Here is a 16,683-nt window from a genome sequence, read left to right as displayed (position 1 = left end):
GCAACCAAGCGAGCAAATTTTAATCAGAGTGTAAGAGTCGCCCGATTAAAGGGTAAAGAACAAAGGGTAATAATTAAGCGTGATGAAGTTACACAACTGTATTACACGTGCGTATGGACGTTCTTCGTATTTAACTTGGTTCTTTGGTACTTTCACAGTGGAAAAAATTACTTTTTTCTTCACCTTGACCGAAATTACATTCACGATCATGCAACGATCTCGTTTAATTCGATCGTACAAGGTGAGTCATAAATGCATGTTCGTATTACAGAGCCTGAATCTATGCACTACGATAAAATAAAAAACGTCTTATGAACCGTACATATGTCCCACATACAAATCCGTTTTGTATTTCATTCTCGCAAATCGTGTGCAGATCGGCTTCAAAAGTAACAATCTAATGGAACATTTTCTTTGATCGTCCTTTGCTAGAAAACCGAGGCGTGTATATTCATAAAGCGTTTCTTTACTTGTTTTAGTCTAAAGATTCAGCTCCTGAGTTATGGACATGCATTTATGATCCACTCTGTACATATCTAACTTAGAAAGCTGATATATCCGAGCCTAGCGTACCAGATAAGATAGATACGGAAAAGTTTCGAATGCTCCGGGTGTAATTAACTCGAGATTGATACGAATTAAATGCCGCCACCGTCGAGTCACTTACTTGTTTGCAAGTTGAGATCCACCTCGGGGTTCATTGGAATTTCCCGGTTACTGAACTCGGATGCTGACTCTTCCGTGGTATTTTCATAGGGATTCGCTGGAACAAGAAGACGTGTCTTGCTAATTAAACCGTTTGACAACAAAGCCTTTTTCCCATCTTGGGATCCGCCCGATATTCCTTTCGCATTGAACGCCGGAAAATTACGCGATATTTAAGCTAAGCTGTTTGCAATAATCACGCGCAACGATCCTTTCATTTTCCTTATTTATTTTATTTCTCGTTGGCTTGGTAGTCGAGTAAATTTAAAAAATCGTCGATTCTGAGATGTTTGCGAAAATCAATTTTAAGGGTTGGTTACTTAAGAGGTAGATTCCACGTATTTTTGCAAGGACACCGTATTATAAGGAACAAATTAGCGAACACATTAGTAATTTTAGGATATCCGAGAGTGAAAAGGTTTTAGAAAAGCGATTCATTTCTTCTGAAAGTGTTGTAATACCGTAAATAAATAACTATATATAATAACCATAAATAAAATCTTGTTCTCAAAATTTAATATTACAATATTTTGTTCTCGATTTCTCAATTTTATCGACATCGAATTACCAAGCACCGTTAACAGATCGGTTGCTTTATTCGTATTTCCTATTCGATCTTGGCTCTCATTTCCGCGGAAATTCTTTCTTTTTGACGATTAGCTCGAGGTCCCTGCGGGGACGTCCGCAGGAACATTGGTTCAACGGATCGCGGTGTTAATTCGAATGGCCATTAGGATCGCGCGATGAAATTGGAAAGATAGGGAGTAGATATTCGAGACAAACGCGCGATGAAAGTTAAAAAGCCACCGTGACCCACGTTGAAAACAGGTAAATCCCGGCTGTCGTTACCAGCTCTATTCGTTATCGATTCAACAATGGCTCTGACGAGATGTTGCGGTCCGTGAAATGGTAATTAAGCGACCGTTCGAAAGTCGCCGCGATTTTTATTACCACGGTCCAATGGTCGTACGAGTGCACTCTAATTACGTAAAACCGTGTTAGTATAGAGAGAGAAAAAGAGATTACGAGCACGCTTAGTACGCGAAATCTTGTTGATTAGTCGACATATTGGCTGTAGATCGTTTTTGATTGATGAAAGAACGTGTGATGGCGATAAAAGGCTTACTTCCTTCGAACGTCACTTCGCTGATCATGATCCATCGGGCAGCGAAATACAAATGTATCTTGAGAAATCGTCCTTGGCGTTCGTGTAACCCTATAGACACGTTTCTCGCGTTCTCCAGCACGATATCCGGTATGTAGGAGTAAGATAATGGTTCCTCCTCATAGGTATCGTCATCGACACTGAACCAGACATCCGCCTTCGAGAATACCTGGAGCATACAAAATCCAAGATGGGATTACATCGACGATACGTGTCAGTTCTTCTCCGTCATATATAATTTTGTAACAGACTATTATTATTTATTCGCTATTATTAATTGTTTTAATGAATTGAAATTAAAATATCGTGATAACGTAATATCATGTTTTTCGGGAGATTTTAATCAAATATAATCGAACGGTGTAAGCACAATAATCTACAATGAAAGACAATACATTTCGTTGGGAACGATAACGATCACAGAATTAGATAGTTAATTAATTCGGGGATATAATACATCGCGTAACTCGATAAATTTAATCGCATTCTCTATGGATGGCAACTCGTATCACGATGCTTCTACGCTTGTCAGCGTTATAGTTTCAATTTCAGCGTTAGTTAAAATATCATTCGATTAACGACGCCGTCTACATTAATTCTCGTGTAATAATGTAACAATGCGATATATTATACGAGAGAAATTCACGCGGTGAGTGATCAGCCATTGGAGAAGAAAGAAATGTACGGTTTAATAGGAGTTAGTAGATGGACCGTGTAAGCAATAACCGGTACTTAAGCCCCGACTCACTTTTAATGGCGAGGCCTTTCATTCAGATGAAAGGAAATACCAACGATTCGTCCGGTGCATCGCATTGACATTTCAACGTGCAAGATATGTCGAGTTGAGTTTAAAGCCGATTTTTTAATCCACATGACGATTGAAATTTCCTTCGTGTCACGTTGGTGAGAAATGTTTGATCTTTATTTATCTTCTTCATCCCAAGAAATATTTGAAATAAGACGATTGAAAATGTTTTCGAATTCAAGTAAAAATTAAAGTTTTTCGTTGGTTTCGAAGAACACATAACAGTATGGAATAATTTTCTTTTTTGAACAGGTGCTACAAAATATATGAAAGTGTATTTTTCTTCTACTGTAATTCGATAATTGTTAATACATTAATTCGCGTAGCCTATCATTTTTTCTTATGGAATAATTAATACTTAGCAAAATAGAAATGAAGAGAAATACACATACAGACAAAGCCACTGATATTATGTGTATTATGGCGGGTACATAGATTTTCTTGAAAAAAAAGAGAAACACTGCTCTCTGTCAACCAAAAGCACTGATTAATCAGCAGATTCGTACGTATCTTGAACTACGAAATATATTTCCAGGAAATGAAACGAACTTGATAACATGTAACAGTTATTTATTAATTAAAAAGCATCAATTTTTTAGATCTATCCATCAGCCAATGAATTACTTCGCTATGATACTTCCAACGTTAAAATTCCAATAATGATCAATATTTCATGAAAGAAAACTGCAGTTATAAAATTTGAAATCGTAACTAATATAAAATTCGATATGCCCGAAGTCGATCTTTTAATCGGCGTGCAGGACAGCATCGTAATCTGGTTTCAGGGAAAATATCGCAACCGTCTAACGACGAGCGGTGGCCATTAAAAGTTTTATCTTTCGTTGGGGTGGTTTATGTGGATTCGCAAGAGGAATGGGTGCATTAAAAGATTACCCACCTGCACGTCGCGGGAGAAATAATTATTGGTGTAGATGTGCACAGCTTCGAAGATCCAGATTACCTCGAACTCGAACACGAGCTCCACGTAATCGTCGACGAAGGTGTCGCGCATCCAGGCGACCCATCCGGTGCCTGCGAACGAAAAAGTATCTGTTTCGCGGGGAATTGATTTACCACGAATCCATTCCGTACACCATGGGTGGGCAACTTCGTTAACCTGAATCGAAGTTAAAGCCTGAGCAGCGATTGATCTATTGTTTCTCTCGTTAATTGAATTGATTCCGTTCGGGGTAACTTCCGGATACGAGAACTTCAACCTTCCGACCCACCTCCATCATTCCACTGTCGATTCTCTGTTTTGTAAAGCGTCGTCTTCGCGTAATCTACTGTTTCGTGTGTTTTAGCAGGTGCTAAGTACCGATTGACAAAGGTTTCCAACGTAATTTACAGACTTTAACCAGTTTAATTTGTCAGTCTCTAAAGATGTCGCTATCAGTATGTGCGAATCTGTTTGGATTGAATAGTTATAGAAAACACGTAGTTCAAGTTTATAACTTTGACAGTTAAAAAGTTAAATTAGTCGAATATTTTGTATATTATTGTCGGAATTCTTTCAGTCCACAGACGTCTTTCAAGGTTTATGTTATTCAATTATCTATTCTCATTTTTGGCATCCTCTATTTCTTTACATCCAGTCAATTGGCATTTTTGGCAGAACTTGACAAAAGTAGTAATAGTAAGTAACACACTAGGGTGTCATGCTGTATCAAAGAAATATTTTCCAACATCAAAGTAAACCTACATCTACTCAACATACTACATCATATCAGTGAAAATATAATAATTTAAATAATAAACTACAGCACCATTAAATCGACACGAAAACATTGGAAAAATTGCGAAATCATTAAGCTAGGAAGCTCTGGTAATAAAACAGGAAACAACAAAGAAGTAAATCAAAATCTAATAATATCAATAAAAATGTCAACTTCCCAATTCTTTGCACGCGTACACGTACCATACTCCTTTTCAGCAAGCGAATCGATTCTTCCAGTATCTCTACCTCAGCGTACGCTTAAAAATTTTAAATATCATTCTCGCCGGGTTATTTTCACTCTTGCAATCGATACTCCGGTTTCAAAGTTTCAAGAATCAATCCTTTCGCCGAAAAGTATCTCGTTGCCTATGCCACGTGCAAAAGGGCGTTCAAAGTTCCTCGCGCGGCATCGTAATTCAGAGACTCGATATCGTTGCTTTATAGCGAATGGAATCGACGTATAATCTTGGAACTCGATGAACTGCAAATGAGTCGCTCACGGGCCAAAGCGTTTAACTCTGCTTTCCGAAATTTTTGAAATTCTAGAGCTAAAGCACTTTCGATCGGTGCTTATCCCGCACTATCTCATCGATTTTCTCTGATCTTTGCATCGTGGAGTTAACCAACTTGACAAATAAGCGACTCAAACGACAACGTGCTGCGTCGATTTCTCCGGAGGCTCGAGAACCTCTTTTGGATGCCTTCCGTTTCGGCACTTAGCACCCCTTCATATATCCACCCACCGATTACCTCTTCCATCTCCCATGTCCAGCCTGTAATTATCCGCGCCGACCTCTCCATCGATCAGCCGGCCTAGACCATCGGTCAACAAGTTGTCCTGCCTTTTACCGTCGTACGAGATGTCGCTAAGTTCGACCGTCGGGGATTCTGGTATGGTGTAGCTCACCACTCCACCTGAAACATCGCGGAGAAGTTTCGTCGGTGACAACTGTGACGACAATGCTCCTCTCTTTTAAAACAAAGTTGAACAACCAGCCAACTTTATGTTATTCCTTTGCTCTCGCCTCGTGCACCCCGAGGAAGGAAGTTGCAGGGTTGCGTCGGCGAAACAACGGGAAGGTGAGAAAGAATTGCTGCGTCGAAAGCATTGTTTCATTAGGTAGACGGTTCATCTTCCTTCATCCCGAGGAAAATAAAACTTGGAGAATGAAACATTCTTTCTTTTCGATAGTCGAGGTTGTCGGATCACCGTTGGATTTCTTTTAGTTTAGAGAGTTTAGTAGAGGCAGATTTCTTTCTTTAGTAAAGGGGATCGAAGATGGAAAGTTGGAAGGTTGCGAGGTCGAGACGTCGAAGAGAGATGGGACAGAGAAGAATCGCTGCGTTGACAGTTGTATCATTTCGTTAGGTAGTCGGTTTGAACTCTCTCCAGCTCGATGAAAATGATATTTTCAGAATGAACTTATTCTTTTCTGTTCGATAGTCGTCGGTTGTTGGATCGCTGTTGGATTTCGTTTAACTTTTTGAAGGGGTTGAAAGTGATAAATTTTTCCGGTAAGCTTCGGAAGGAAAGTTGGACGATGTGTCGACGTGATATGTTGAGGAATAATGGATAGATGTTAGGAATTCGTTAGAAAAATTCAGACAAGAAGTTTTCAGAGGGTTAGATGGAAAAGTAATCCGTCGGGTGACTGATCTTTCCGATCGGCGGAGAGAGTGTCGAGAGAGCGTGTCCAAGAGGTCGGACATTCGTGGCGAGAAAATTAATAATGAACGACAAAAACGGCGACCACTTCGCTGTGTGTCGTGTTTGGAATCGCCTAACTGCTCTCAATATTTTACGGTGTCTACGTTCGTGGCCGGCGAACCGTGTCACGCGATGCGGTTGAACGGGTTTCGGACAAGTCTCCGGTTGCCTGCTGCGCCAAGAAAATATTGAATCTTAGCATTCGTTTCAGGAAATACATCGTTCGATTTTGGCTAGGAGTAAATTGGGTATAAATCTTTCCATATACAAATCCCACGGAGATATTTATACGACGCGATTGAACAGTGTTTGACTGAGTTTACGATCGTTAGTCATTTATGACAATAGACAATGATAGAATTCTATAACGAGATATCTTAGAGTTTAGCCTTGTTTCTGATCTAAACTAAATTTACATCGATAATGCATGATACTAAAATTAGTTTTGAAACTAGGTAAGGAAAAAGTAGGCTAGTAATTATCATGCAATTTTTTTACGATGAATGGCAGTAGCAATTTTTTTACAGCCTAATCTATTTTCAACAGTTTCCATAATAATAATAATAATCGCCCGTTCAGTTTGATCAAATCAAAATTACGGATCGTTGTCAGAATGAAAATTACAGTTCTTTAAAAAAAAAGATAAAACAGCTAAGATAAAACAGTATGAAAAAGTGGAGAACCCGAAGAAAATGATCGAACAATTAAGAGAAATATGACGAAGGGTGTGGTTGCTAAATGTGAATGTAAAGTTAAATGAAATTTTGTACATAAGGAACATTGAATATTATTACAGCATCTGGTTGTCAAATGTGTACGAAAATTAACCAAATTTGCCTGAGACTGTATCGAAGAGATATATCTAAAAATATAAAGACGACATATCGTGATACAATTTCGTAGCTGTTACAATTAGATTTAAACGGTAAGAGGGTCTGTACGACCTATTTACTTCAATCATTCCAATTCATATTTTAGCTTCAAATTTACCACAAATAAATATACGAATATATTTCTTCTTGTGTTTGAATTCTAAATTTAATTATATCCTTTCATTTCTTCGATCTTATTCAAGAGTTTACTTTTAATTTAGAAACACGAATATCATAGTTTCTTTCATGTAAAATCTACCTAATTAAGAACTTATTTATGCTGTTTCTATATACATAGATGTATATCTTTCATTAAAACATTCAGATACGTATATTTCCACATTCTTTGAACGGTTTCTATAATATTCTTCGAAATGTATACACCAGTGAAAGATCAACAGGAATTTATCGTATGGTCCGATATTTCATACTGGAACGCTGTTGGATAATAATTTACCAACTAATAACATTGGCGAATTGGCAAATTGCAATTTGTAGATTGTAGATTTGTTTTTTACGATTTTATAATTTTTACATCAAATACGATAGACAAATTAGCGATATAACTTGTACAATTTACTTTGAAAAAATACCATTCATTTCGTTACCAATCTTGTTAACATTATGCAAAGATATTTAATGACTCGAGACTAGTAAAATTTCACTGGTAATATTAGTTCGATCGTGCAAGTGGGCCGTGCAGATATAGCAAAAATAAATATAGGTATAGCGAAAACTCTCATAATTTGCAGAACTTCTTATCAACCAGTGAAATCCATTAAAGACATCGCGTCGATGCTCCGCCAACTTCCGTGGCGCATACATTAAAAGTACATATCCCGTGTTAACATGAAGCCGTGTACACACCACCGTTACCGCGACTTCGCCCTGTAATCCGGCAATCCGCTAATCTAATCTGCGCCAGCAATCCTCCTCCCGGCCGCCACACAAATTATTACGAAGTTTCATCGAGTGTCGTTAGAGCAATTTCCAGGGAAGTTGCCCTCAAAGGCGAAGAGTGCACTCGTAACAAGTTTCGAAATCAATCCTCCCCTCCATCACTGCGCCCCGCCCCGTGGTCTGGGTCATTTTCAAAAGCCACTTTTCCTCGGCAACGAATAACGAGACATTGATTACGCGTCTTCTCTCCACTAGCTCGTCAAAGTTCAGACCTGTTGTCTTCCAGGCTTGATTAAATTTGCCGCCAAATTTCAGATTTTCGCTAGACAGATTTTCACTGAAATCTAGGTAGAGGTGTATATATATATATATATATATATATATATATATATATATATAGGAATATAAGAAACGTTTTTAGAGAAAATTTGATATTTTTGCTCTTTGGTTGTTTTGTTCTAGCGTCATTGTGGAAACCTTGCGAAGTTCAGGGTTGTCCGAGTCTTTAATTATAATGGCGTGACGATCAGCAATATGGTCGCAGCTTGGAAAACTTACTGTGCGGATTTTGAGTTCAGGGGCGTTGTAGGCGCTTTTTAACCCGTTATACTTCAAAATTTTTTTTAATATGATAGACTAGCACCTTAAGTATATCTCTTCAGTGAAACTCTTTTGGAACCACAAATTTTCGTTCGAAAAGAAGTACGTCACCAGTTTCGTTTCTTTCTTATTATTTACTCGCGATAACAATACGAAAGCAATTTTTATACCATCAACGTTATTGATACAGTATAAAGGTTCAACTCCCAAGGAAAAGGTTCTATTTTAAGCTTCCAAAAAATCTAAAAAATTCCAAAGTACTTACAAACATCTTACTACGTTATACACTGGTATTTGTTAAGTTAAACGCTTGATTCTTCTCTTTGATTTTTTTTCGATAAAAATAACGATCTTTTTCCAAGCAATGTAAGGGTGAAATTTCGTTGAGGCTCTTAGGCCTACTAAGCATATTCATAGAATGTTAAGAGAGATGCCGTAAGATATCAATTATCTAAAACTTTATAAAAATTCTAACACTCGACAATTTGATGAGAGATTTAAAACAATGTACATAAGTTATCTAAAAAGCGTCTGAAATCATTCTAATCAAATCTTCATCAAACACTCAAATACTATCCCAGATTAACTATCCCTTCCATTTAACAATCTTCCTCATTGTTAAAGTACCCTCAGAGGTGTAGACAGTGGGAACCATAATGTATACTTTTTACATAAAAATAATTTGTTATACACAAAAACGCTACTTTTAAAAACAAACCACCACTAAAATCTTTTTTAAGGAGTCTTCAAGTTCCTTGCAAGGATTATAGTGAAAATTCAGAAAATATGTAGCGAGCTTGAAGAATATTAATAAAAAAAAGTGTGTAGCTGGTTCTCCGAGTCACTAGCCCGGCTTTCGGGAGTAATCTTTCGTGTTCACCGGTCTAGGCTGGTAGCAACGTTGTTTTAACCAGATGTCGTGCATGGCCCTCATAAATCCGACATTCCCGCCCACCGCAGCTCGATCTCACACGTTCTGAACGCTTCTTATAGCGTGAAACCTCTCATGTCGCCTGTTCCGAGTCGACCTCCACCTCTGCCTTTCCGTCGTTTTCGCGCGCCCTGTTGGCGGTTCTTCGACATTAGCGACCCAGAAAAATCATTTATGCAAATAGCCGGCCATTACACTGATATTGATATACCGCGGCGTTGCTGCGCCAGGTCACGTCGCGTTTCTCTGCGCAAAATACATAATATGTGTTTTATTAAACAGGGTCTTTCAGAAAATTTTCGTCGAACTTTGGGAGTATATAGCATTCGTCGAAAGAATATGACCGAAGCTGTAAGACATTTACGGGAAATCTGAGGGCACAAAAATATATAGAACACGTATGTATAATATGCAAGAATATATTTAAGATATATATTTATATACATATAGCCTATAACGAGGTCCTGAAATTTTTCTATTGTAAATTTCATTATAAATCAGCTTAAGACTGAATATATATATATTCATATATATATCACTTTCTTCTTCTTTAATGTGATTTGTAATGTTAATGTGCCCATATCGTACGACAGTATTTCATGGATAGTATTTTCGAATTTCAGAGAAACGATATATTTTCGACAGCTTCTGTTGATTCCATTAGTGGTTCCGTCAAATTGTTTCTTCTAAATTAAAAATATAAACAAGGCGGTTGTTAATGGACAAGCTTCAATATTTCAGAGTTTCTGCGTCATTTACGTATGATAATGAACACTCTATCGGTTGGATGTCTGTGATTCGGAGAAACTTTCTTATGTAATGTGCTCTTATGGTGTTACACGATCCAGGTTTATCAAGACTTTTTCGTTTTGACATTATCTTTTTAATGTATACGTACATAAGTATCCTTTTTCGAATTGTCATAGCATTCTAGATAACTAATTCTACCGAGTATATTTTATGAATAATATAGAGGATTTAAGTGACTGGATTCAGTCATTTGTTGTAATGTTTAGAGAGGATCAATGGGATATTGTGTATTTGATCCACGTATTAAATGGTAGAACTTTCGTTCACGGACACGTGCTACGAGGTAGAATTATTCATGACGTAACATGATGAGAACAACGTACTCTTGAAATTGAATTAGGTTCCACATAGAGCGTTATCGATACTTCTAAGCTTACGTGCTGTTGAGAATTTGGTGTAGATTTTTCGTAGAATATTTGGTAGTATATTAATAGCTTTTTAATGTAAATATACCCTATTTTGAGTTCTAATTTCTCCTATGATCGTAATGATAGCATAAATATTATGAAAATAGAAAAGAAGAAATATATATATAATTTTCGAAATCTATGATACGTATCTCAAGACTTTCACCAAACTCTCAAGATTCATAAAACTTTCTGTAATTTTCAACATCTTTGATATTCCTTGAAATTCCCCGGAGTTCTACGACGTTCCTTGAAACTTCCTAAATATCCAGTAACTTTAAATATTTTTAATATTCCTTGAAATAATTAGAACCTCCTGAATGTTTTGTATAATCTCATCTAACGACGTGCCTAACCTAAACTTAACTAAAACCCCTAGAGACTACGATACAACATGTTCTCCAATATCCTCTAAAACTCTTGCAACCTTCTGAAACCATCGACATCCGATGTCCTCTCAGACTTCTGAGATTCCCGAAATTCCCTGGAACCTGACCCAAACCTAACTCGATACCTCCGATATCCTCTGAAACTTTATTCATCAAACAGAGTTAATAAATAACTATCTCTTCTTCCATAGTTATCGAAATTGAAACTCCTATATGTAAACTACGTACTTTGGGAAGAAATAGCTGCAAAAGTTGCGAAATATATTTCACAAGCGCCGTAGTTAGCTTTATCGTGGTCTAAAAGTTTAAATAACAGATTGATATACAATTCCGATAATTGTTTGTTAGTAAAGTGTAAAGATTTCGAATCTTTGATCATTTCTTCCTTTTTTTTATTCAAGGAAATATCTTCTTTCATAATTTTTTTTATAAATTCCTTTTGCATAAATATTTTTAGAGATATATATTACGAATTCTAATATTCTAATATATTTATATACATTTTTATTCGCAACTAAATCTATCTCGAAGCTAAAGGTGGTCGACGAATAAAATTTATCACGCTATTAATAATTTTTTCTATTTTGAATTTTTATAACAGCTAAATTTTAAATAGAATATTCTACTTTACATCTTAAATAATTTTTAAAAATAACAAAAATCAAGTCCACGTCGAGAATACGTTATCGAAAGAACAACGCAGACATTGAGAGATTTTTATGACAGGGGGATGAAAATATCAGAAACTAGAGGTGAAGGTAAGCTTTAACTCTTTCACTATACGCGAATTCCACGGCTAAAGTTCATGTCACCAGATCGCTGAATGCTTTTCAATTTTCTAACCAAACCACCCTGGACATTGTCAAATCTGTGTAAAGTAAAAACTTTCTGTCGAAACTTCCTTCTTTCTCGTTTATTATGTTCGGTCGAGGGACGAAACTACGAGCTAGCCGGAGACTGTGACGAAAACAATTAACAATCCGTGCGCGAAAAGTTTTTCTCCATTAACAGCTGCAGCCGGCTTGAGTTAAATTAAATTATGATTAAAAGCAAACACGCGCATACGCACGCGAGATGTGTACCAACACGAAAGAAATAAAAAAGGAACGAATGGAGGACAGGATTGTGGAAAGAAAGGAAAAACATAAAAGGCTGACCTAACGGAACGTTATGAAACTCCACTTCGTTTGACTTTTTACTTCAGTAAATTAGAAAACAGAGTTAGAAATTTCATTATATCCATGCGCGAATGTCGCGACGAGTAAAAGGGTATGGCCATTACGAAACCTCACTGCAACGAGACGAATTATGCGAAATGAAACATGAAATTGTTATACGTAGCTTGATTATTTCCTGTTAGATTGAAATGTTAAAAAATAGCCCTCGGTGCATTTCTGCCTTGTTTACAGATATTTTATTTAAAAACTAAAAGAAAAAAAGAAAGGATTCTTTCGCCGGAAGGCTAAAGAATATCATCGGAGAATTGCCAAGCCAAAGAAGCACACGGTTAATTTTCTACCGTAGTAATGGCTATGTTAGGTTGCAGGATTCCCTCTTGTGTCTTTTTCTAAGTTTTTTTTTGTCTTTACCCTGGTACTTCTTGTATTCTAATAGCAGCGTCGCTATTGCTCGCTTTAATTAGTATTCATATTTCCTTTTTTTCCATCCTTCCTTTCATGTTTTTTTTTGCCCTATCCGTCGACGCTTTATTAAATGCAGCACCCTTGGAAAATTATATTTAATCCTGATAAATATGTCAACCATAAATATTAATACGCGGCGTATAAAAAAATATGGGTCAATTGATTCCATTCGAGGGACCATCCATTTAAAAAAGAAGTATTCAGAATTAGTTTCCCTTCTGCGTTTTTTGCATACTCTGGCTCGTTGCATGCGAGTGTCCATCCGCGTGTTCTCCGATAGTGCTCCCCCTCGCTATGAAATATTAATCTCGAATTTCCCGCGTTCGTTGCGTATTCATCCGGCGTACACTCGGACGAGATTTTTAAAACGCATCGTTTCAATTACTTCGCAAGTCATTGTTCGTACCTGCTAATGAAAAATCGATAAGCGTAGATTCGTTATTGCCCACGGCTTCATGGTATTTCTTTTGCCGATACACAATGGAGTACACTTCATTTAATTACGACATACTCTTTTACGTCTTTTACATGCGCCTCGATATCACATTTATAAAGCTTCTTTTTCCGTTTTATCAATCACCTCGTCACGTAGGCAAAATTACGGATTCATTTTTCATTCCTTAAGAAAGTAAAGAGAATTCTTCAAAAACACTGCTGAGAAAAGGATGATGAATCTTTCGTTCAGTTTTCTTATAAAACGACGTATCTCGCATACAAGGAAATAAACGTTGCCCCATTTTGAAGGTAGTTTTCATTCCGGAAATATGAGCATACTACACAGCGTGACGGATCGCCTATCTAGCTGGATGGAAGTCATTTTAGACGAAAGTCGGTCTTTTCTTATCGCAAGTCATTGTAAATATTTGAGAAATTACGAGGAAAGTATTTATAAATTCATTTTATAAAACCTAGTGACGACGCTATCTTCCTGAAATTAATTTTACTCAACGGGTCTGTGTTTTCGAAGTAACATAGCCCTGATTTGATAAAAATATGTAATCTGAGTAATATGATTTTTGATAAAACATATATTTTAAATGCTAATAAAAAATATTTCCATTGTCTTATTTAATAGCTTTAATCATACTACCTCTCTAAAATTCTTTACTCTGTAACTTTATTTTACGAGCTAACGCAGTCCTATTTTGTATTATAAGGAACGATATATTTCCCAGTATATCTATAAAATATTTTTATGTTTCATATCATACGTTTTCTTGCAAGATATGTGTTTCAGCATATATACCACAAGCAAAAAAAAAAAAAAAAAAAAGAAAAAATACCGGATTGTCTTAAAATGGAAATATTTTCCAATGTCCCGTCTCGTTTATTCACGTTTCTGTACCATCGAACCGAACCTAGTTTCAGAACGCCACTGTCTCCACTGTCTTTCTTCTTTCCATTGCAAGAATTAGAGACAATATCGTCGTGTTGCTTGTTCATTCTGACACGGAAGCGTTCATAGAAATCGCGAGGTTCTCAGTGTCGCGCGATGTAGAACGGATGCTTGAAAGTTTCCGCAAGTTGTCGACACGCGTTGCGTGTTCAGGATAACCGAGAAATTGCGCGGCGACAATGGCGGTCGGTGTTCGCGTACGTGTTTCGCGGTGGCTGCAACAATGTCCCAGTTGGTCGATTCCATTAGACTCGTTTAAGCAGCAGAAGTGGATCGAAAACAAATGTGTAGCCTGTAGAGAGTGATACAGAGAGACAGAAGGGTGGAGCAGTAGTCGATGAGCTTGCTCGTATAACGCAGTTACCAGCGTTAATAGGATCCAGCATCGCTGTTGGACTCCAAACGCCGGTTACGGATTCACTCGTTGCCGTCTCAGCAGCGGCTCGCCAAATTGAACGAAATTGCAATTTGGAAATTAATCGCCGGCTGTTCGGCCGGTCGTCGTCGTATTTCCATCGTACGTTCCACCGTGGAATTGCAAATTCACATCGGCTACGATTCTTCTTCGTTCTCGGGACCACCACCAACCCCCCATCGTAGACGGAATTAGGTCGAAATCTGAATCTTTGATATTTATGTCCCCGCGATTTACGTATCCCGCGCTGGAATTTTCGCGATTTGTAGTCTTATCGTGCGGAGCTTTTGTCGTCGGAATCTCTGAATATTTGGAATTTGAATACTGAAATATTTAAATATTTAGGATTTAGGTATTTAAAACTTGATACTTAAACTTTGAAACGCGAATATTTGAAAATCAGTGTTTCGAATGGTTCAACGTCCGAATATTTAAATACTCGAAATAAATAGAATAAGAATTTGGAAATTTATTATTCGAATGCTTAAACGTTTGAATATGCATTTGTAACTTAAACGTTTGCAATTGGAATACTTCAAGTTTAAATCTCCGCGCCCCAAATATTGGAAAATTCCGATGTTCACGCGTCGAATACTTAAAATCTAAACGTCAAAAAGTAAACTCTTAAGACTTCGAATATATTAAATTTAAGTCTTCGCCGTTTGAATATCAAAGAGCATGTTCGAAACGTAAATTCTTAACGTTAGAATATCCATCTCGTAACCACAATTCTTCCGCTACGTAAAGCGTGCGCGTATTATCGTGGCTCGATGGTAGTGAGTACACCTACGCTGAATTCATTAACATCACTCACCCGTGTCCTGGCAACCTCTCAGTTCGATTCGGAGGCAAACGGTGCGCCGGTGCTCGGAATGCGGCAAAATACGAATCTGGCTGGCGAAGATCGGTGGTACCAATCGATGTGATATCACGGTCGACGTGTCGCTGTTCCCGGTCAACACCTGCAACAGTTACAAGCGAAACGGCTTGCGACACCGTGACTCGAATTTAATTTTTCGCTGTTGCGTCGCGATTAAGCGTTGTTTAACCAACGTTTAACCGGCGGATGCGTTAATTAATGGCCTCGTCGAAGCGGCTGGTAAATTAAAGCGATCCATTAATCGGTGAACGATTTCCGTTGGACAAATTACAGAGCAAAATGGGGGGGGGGGTAACACAGGGGGTCGATTCATTGATTCTTCCGATAAAACGCATTTAATCAGTGCTTGTCCCTAAGTAAATTTGTTGGTGGAACAACGTTTTCGACGATATATTACCGTAGCCGTATAATTATCAGGTTAATTGCAATAATTTAACTGATTTAATTACAACGTCCGATTAATGCGCCCGCCTGTCCTTGCGCCGAGTAACAGTTTCCGTGACTACCATACGATTAATTCAGTTACCCGTTTCGCCAAACAATTTTGTGTTTGATAATAATGGTGTAGCCACGTAAAGGGCGTTGATAGTCGATTTGTAAGCGGACGATGATGTGCGTGGCCTACCTATGGTCGAATCGATGTCAATATCAATCAGCTTACCCTTAGAAGTCTCAGCGTTAGAGGCCGGGGCACGTGGTTAGACATAGATCATGATTGCATCTGTTCGAAGGTAGTGTCACGGTTAATGCACCTCCACGGACGGGCCGTGTAAATTATCGTTTGAATAAACCAGGATGTCGTGGTTGGTCTACTGCTCGTAAGTAGCTGGATGCTTTGATCGATTTGCAGTAAGTAGACTGTGAATGGTTATGGATTTATGGAAGTCTTAAGCGCGTAAAATAGTAAAATAATATAATGTACGAAGTGCAGCAGCACTTGATACGAGTACTTTTTATATAAGCTTTCTTCGTTTGAACGAAATTTTAGTCTGCGTCTGATTAAATGAACTCGCGTGGGCTGAATCTACTTATCGGAACGTGAACTTCTATTACATACTTCTATTACATATGAGCAAATTCATACAAACGAAATTCGTCTGTATGTGAAAATATACAGAATATTAAAACTAAAGTATACTGGTTATGTTATTTAGAGATCGAAATTTTTGTTGCTTTAATTGTTCATAATTATTCATGATTATATATTTGAAATTATTCGAAGAATTATTTATATATTAAATTGTAACTATTACAGTTTTATTTGTAGCTTGTCATACGTTTTTCTAAAAATAAGCTAGCATCCAAATACCTTCGATCCATAACGCAAATAAAAAGAATTG

General features: G+C 37.4%; 1 protein-coding gene across 2 annotated transcripts in view; it reads right to left on the bottom strand.

Annotated features, from left to right (window-relative positions):
• Positions 1–16,683, bottom strand: part of LOC126868195 (discoidin domain-containing receptor 2-like) — a 140,775-nt gene that overhangs the window by 13,896 nt on the left and 110,196 nt on the right. For both annotated transcript variants that reach the window (XM_050623427.1, XM_050623437.1), the window contains exons 5-9: positions 15,278–15,425; positions 5,143–5,307; positions 3,574–3,707; positions 1,832–2,039; positions 668–763 (exon numbers count right to left, since the gene is read on the bottom strand). In XM_050623427.1, the coding sequence (XP_050479384.1) occupies positions 668–763; positions 1,832–2,039; positions 3,574–3,707; positions 5,143–5,307; positions 15,278–15,425 (751 nt within the window). The remainder of the gene's footprint in view (positions 1–667; positions 764–1,831; positions 2,040–3,573; positions 3,708–5,142; positions 5,308–15,277; positions 15,426–16,683) is intronic.

The sequence above is a fragment of the Bombus huntii genome, chromosome 1, assembly GCF_024542735.1.
Source record: "Bombus huntii isolate Logan2020A chromosome 1, iyBomHunt1.1, whole genome shotgun sequence".
NCBI lineage: Eukaryota > Metazoa > Arthropoda > Insecta > Hymenoptera > Apidae > Bombus > Bombus huntii.
The sequence above is the reverse complement of the archived record's forward strand: the minus strand, read 5'-3'. Positions and strand labels throughout refer to the sequence as shown.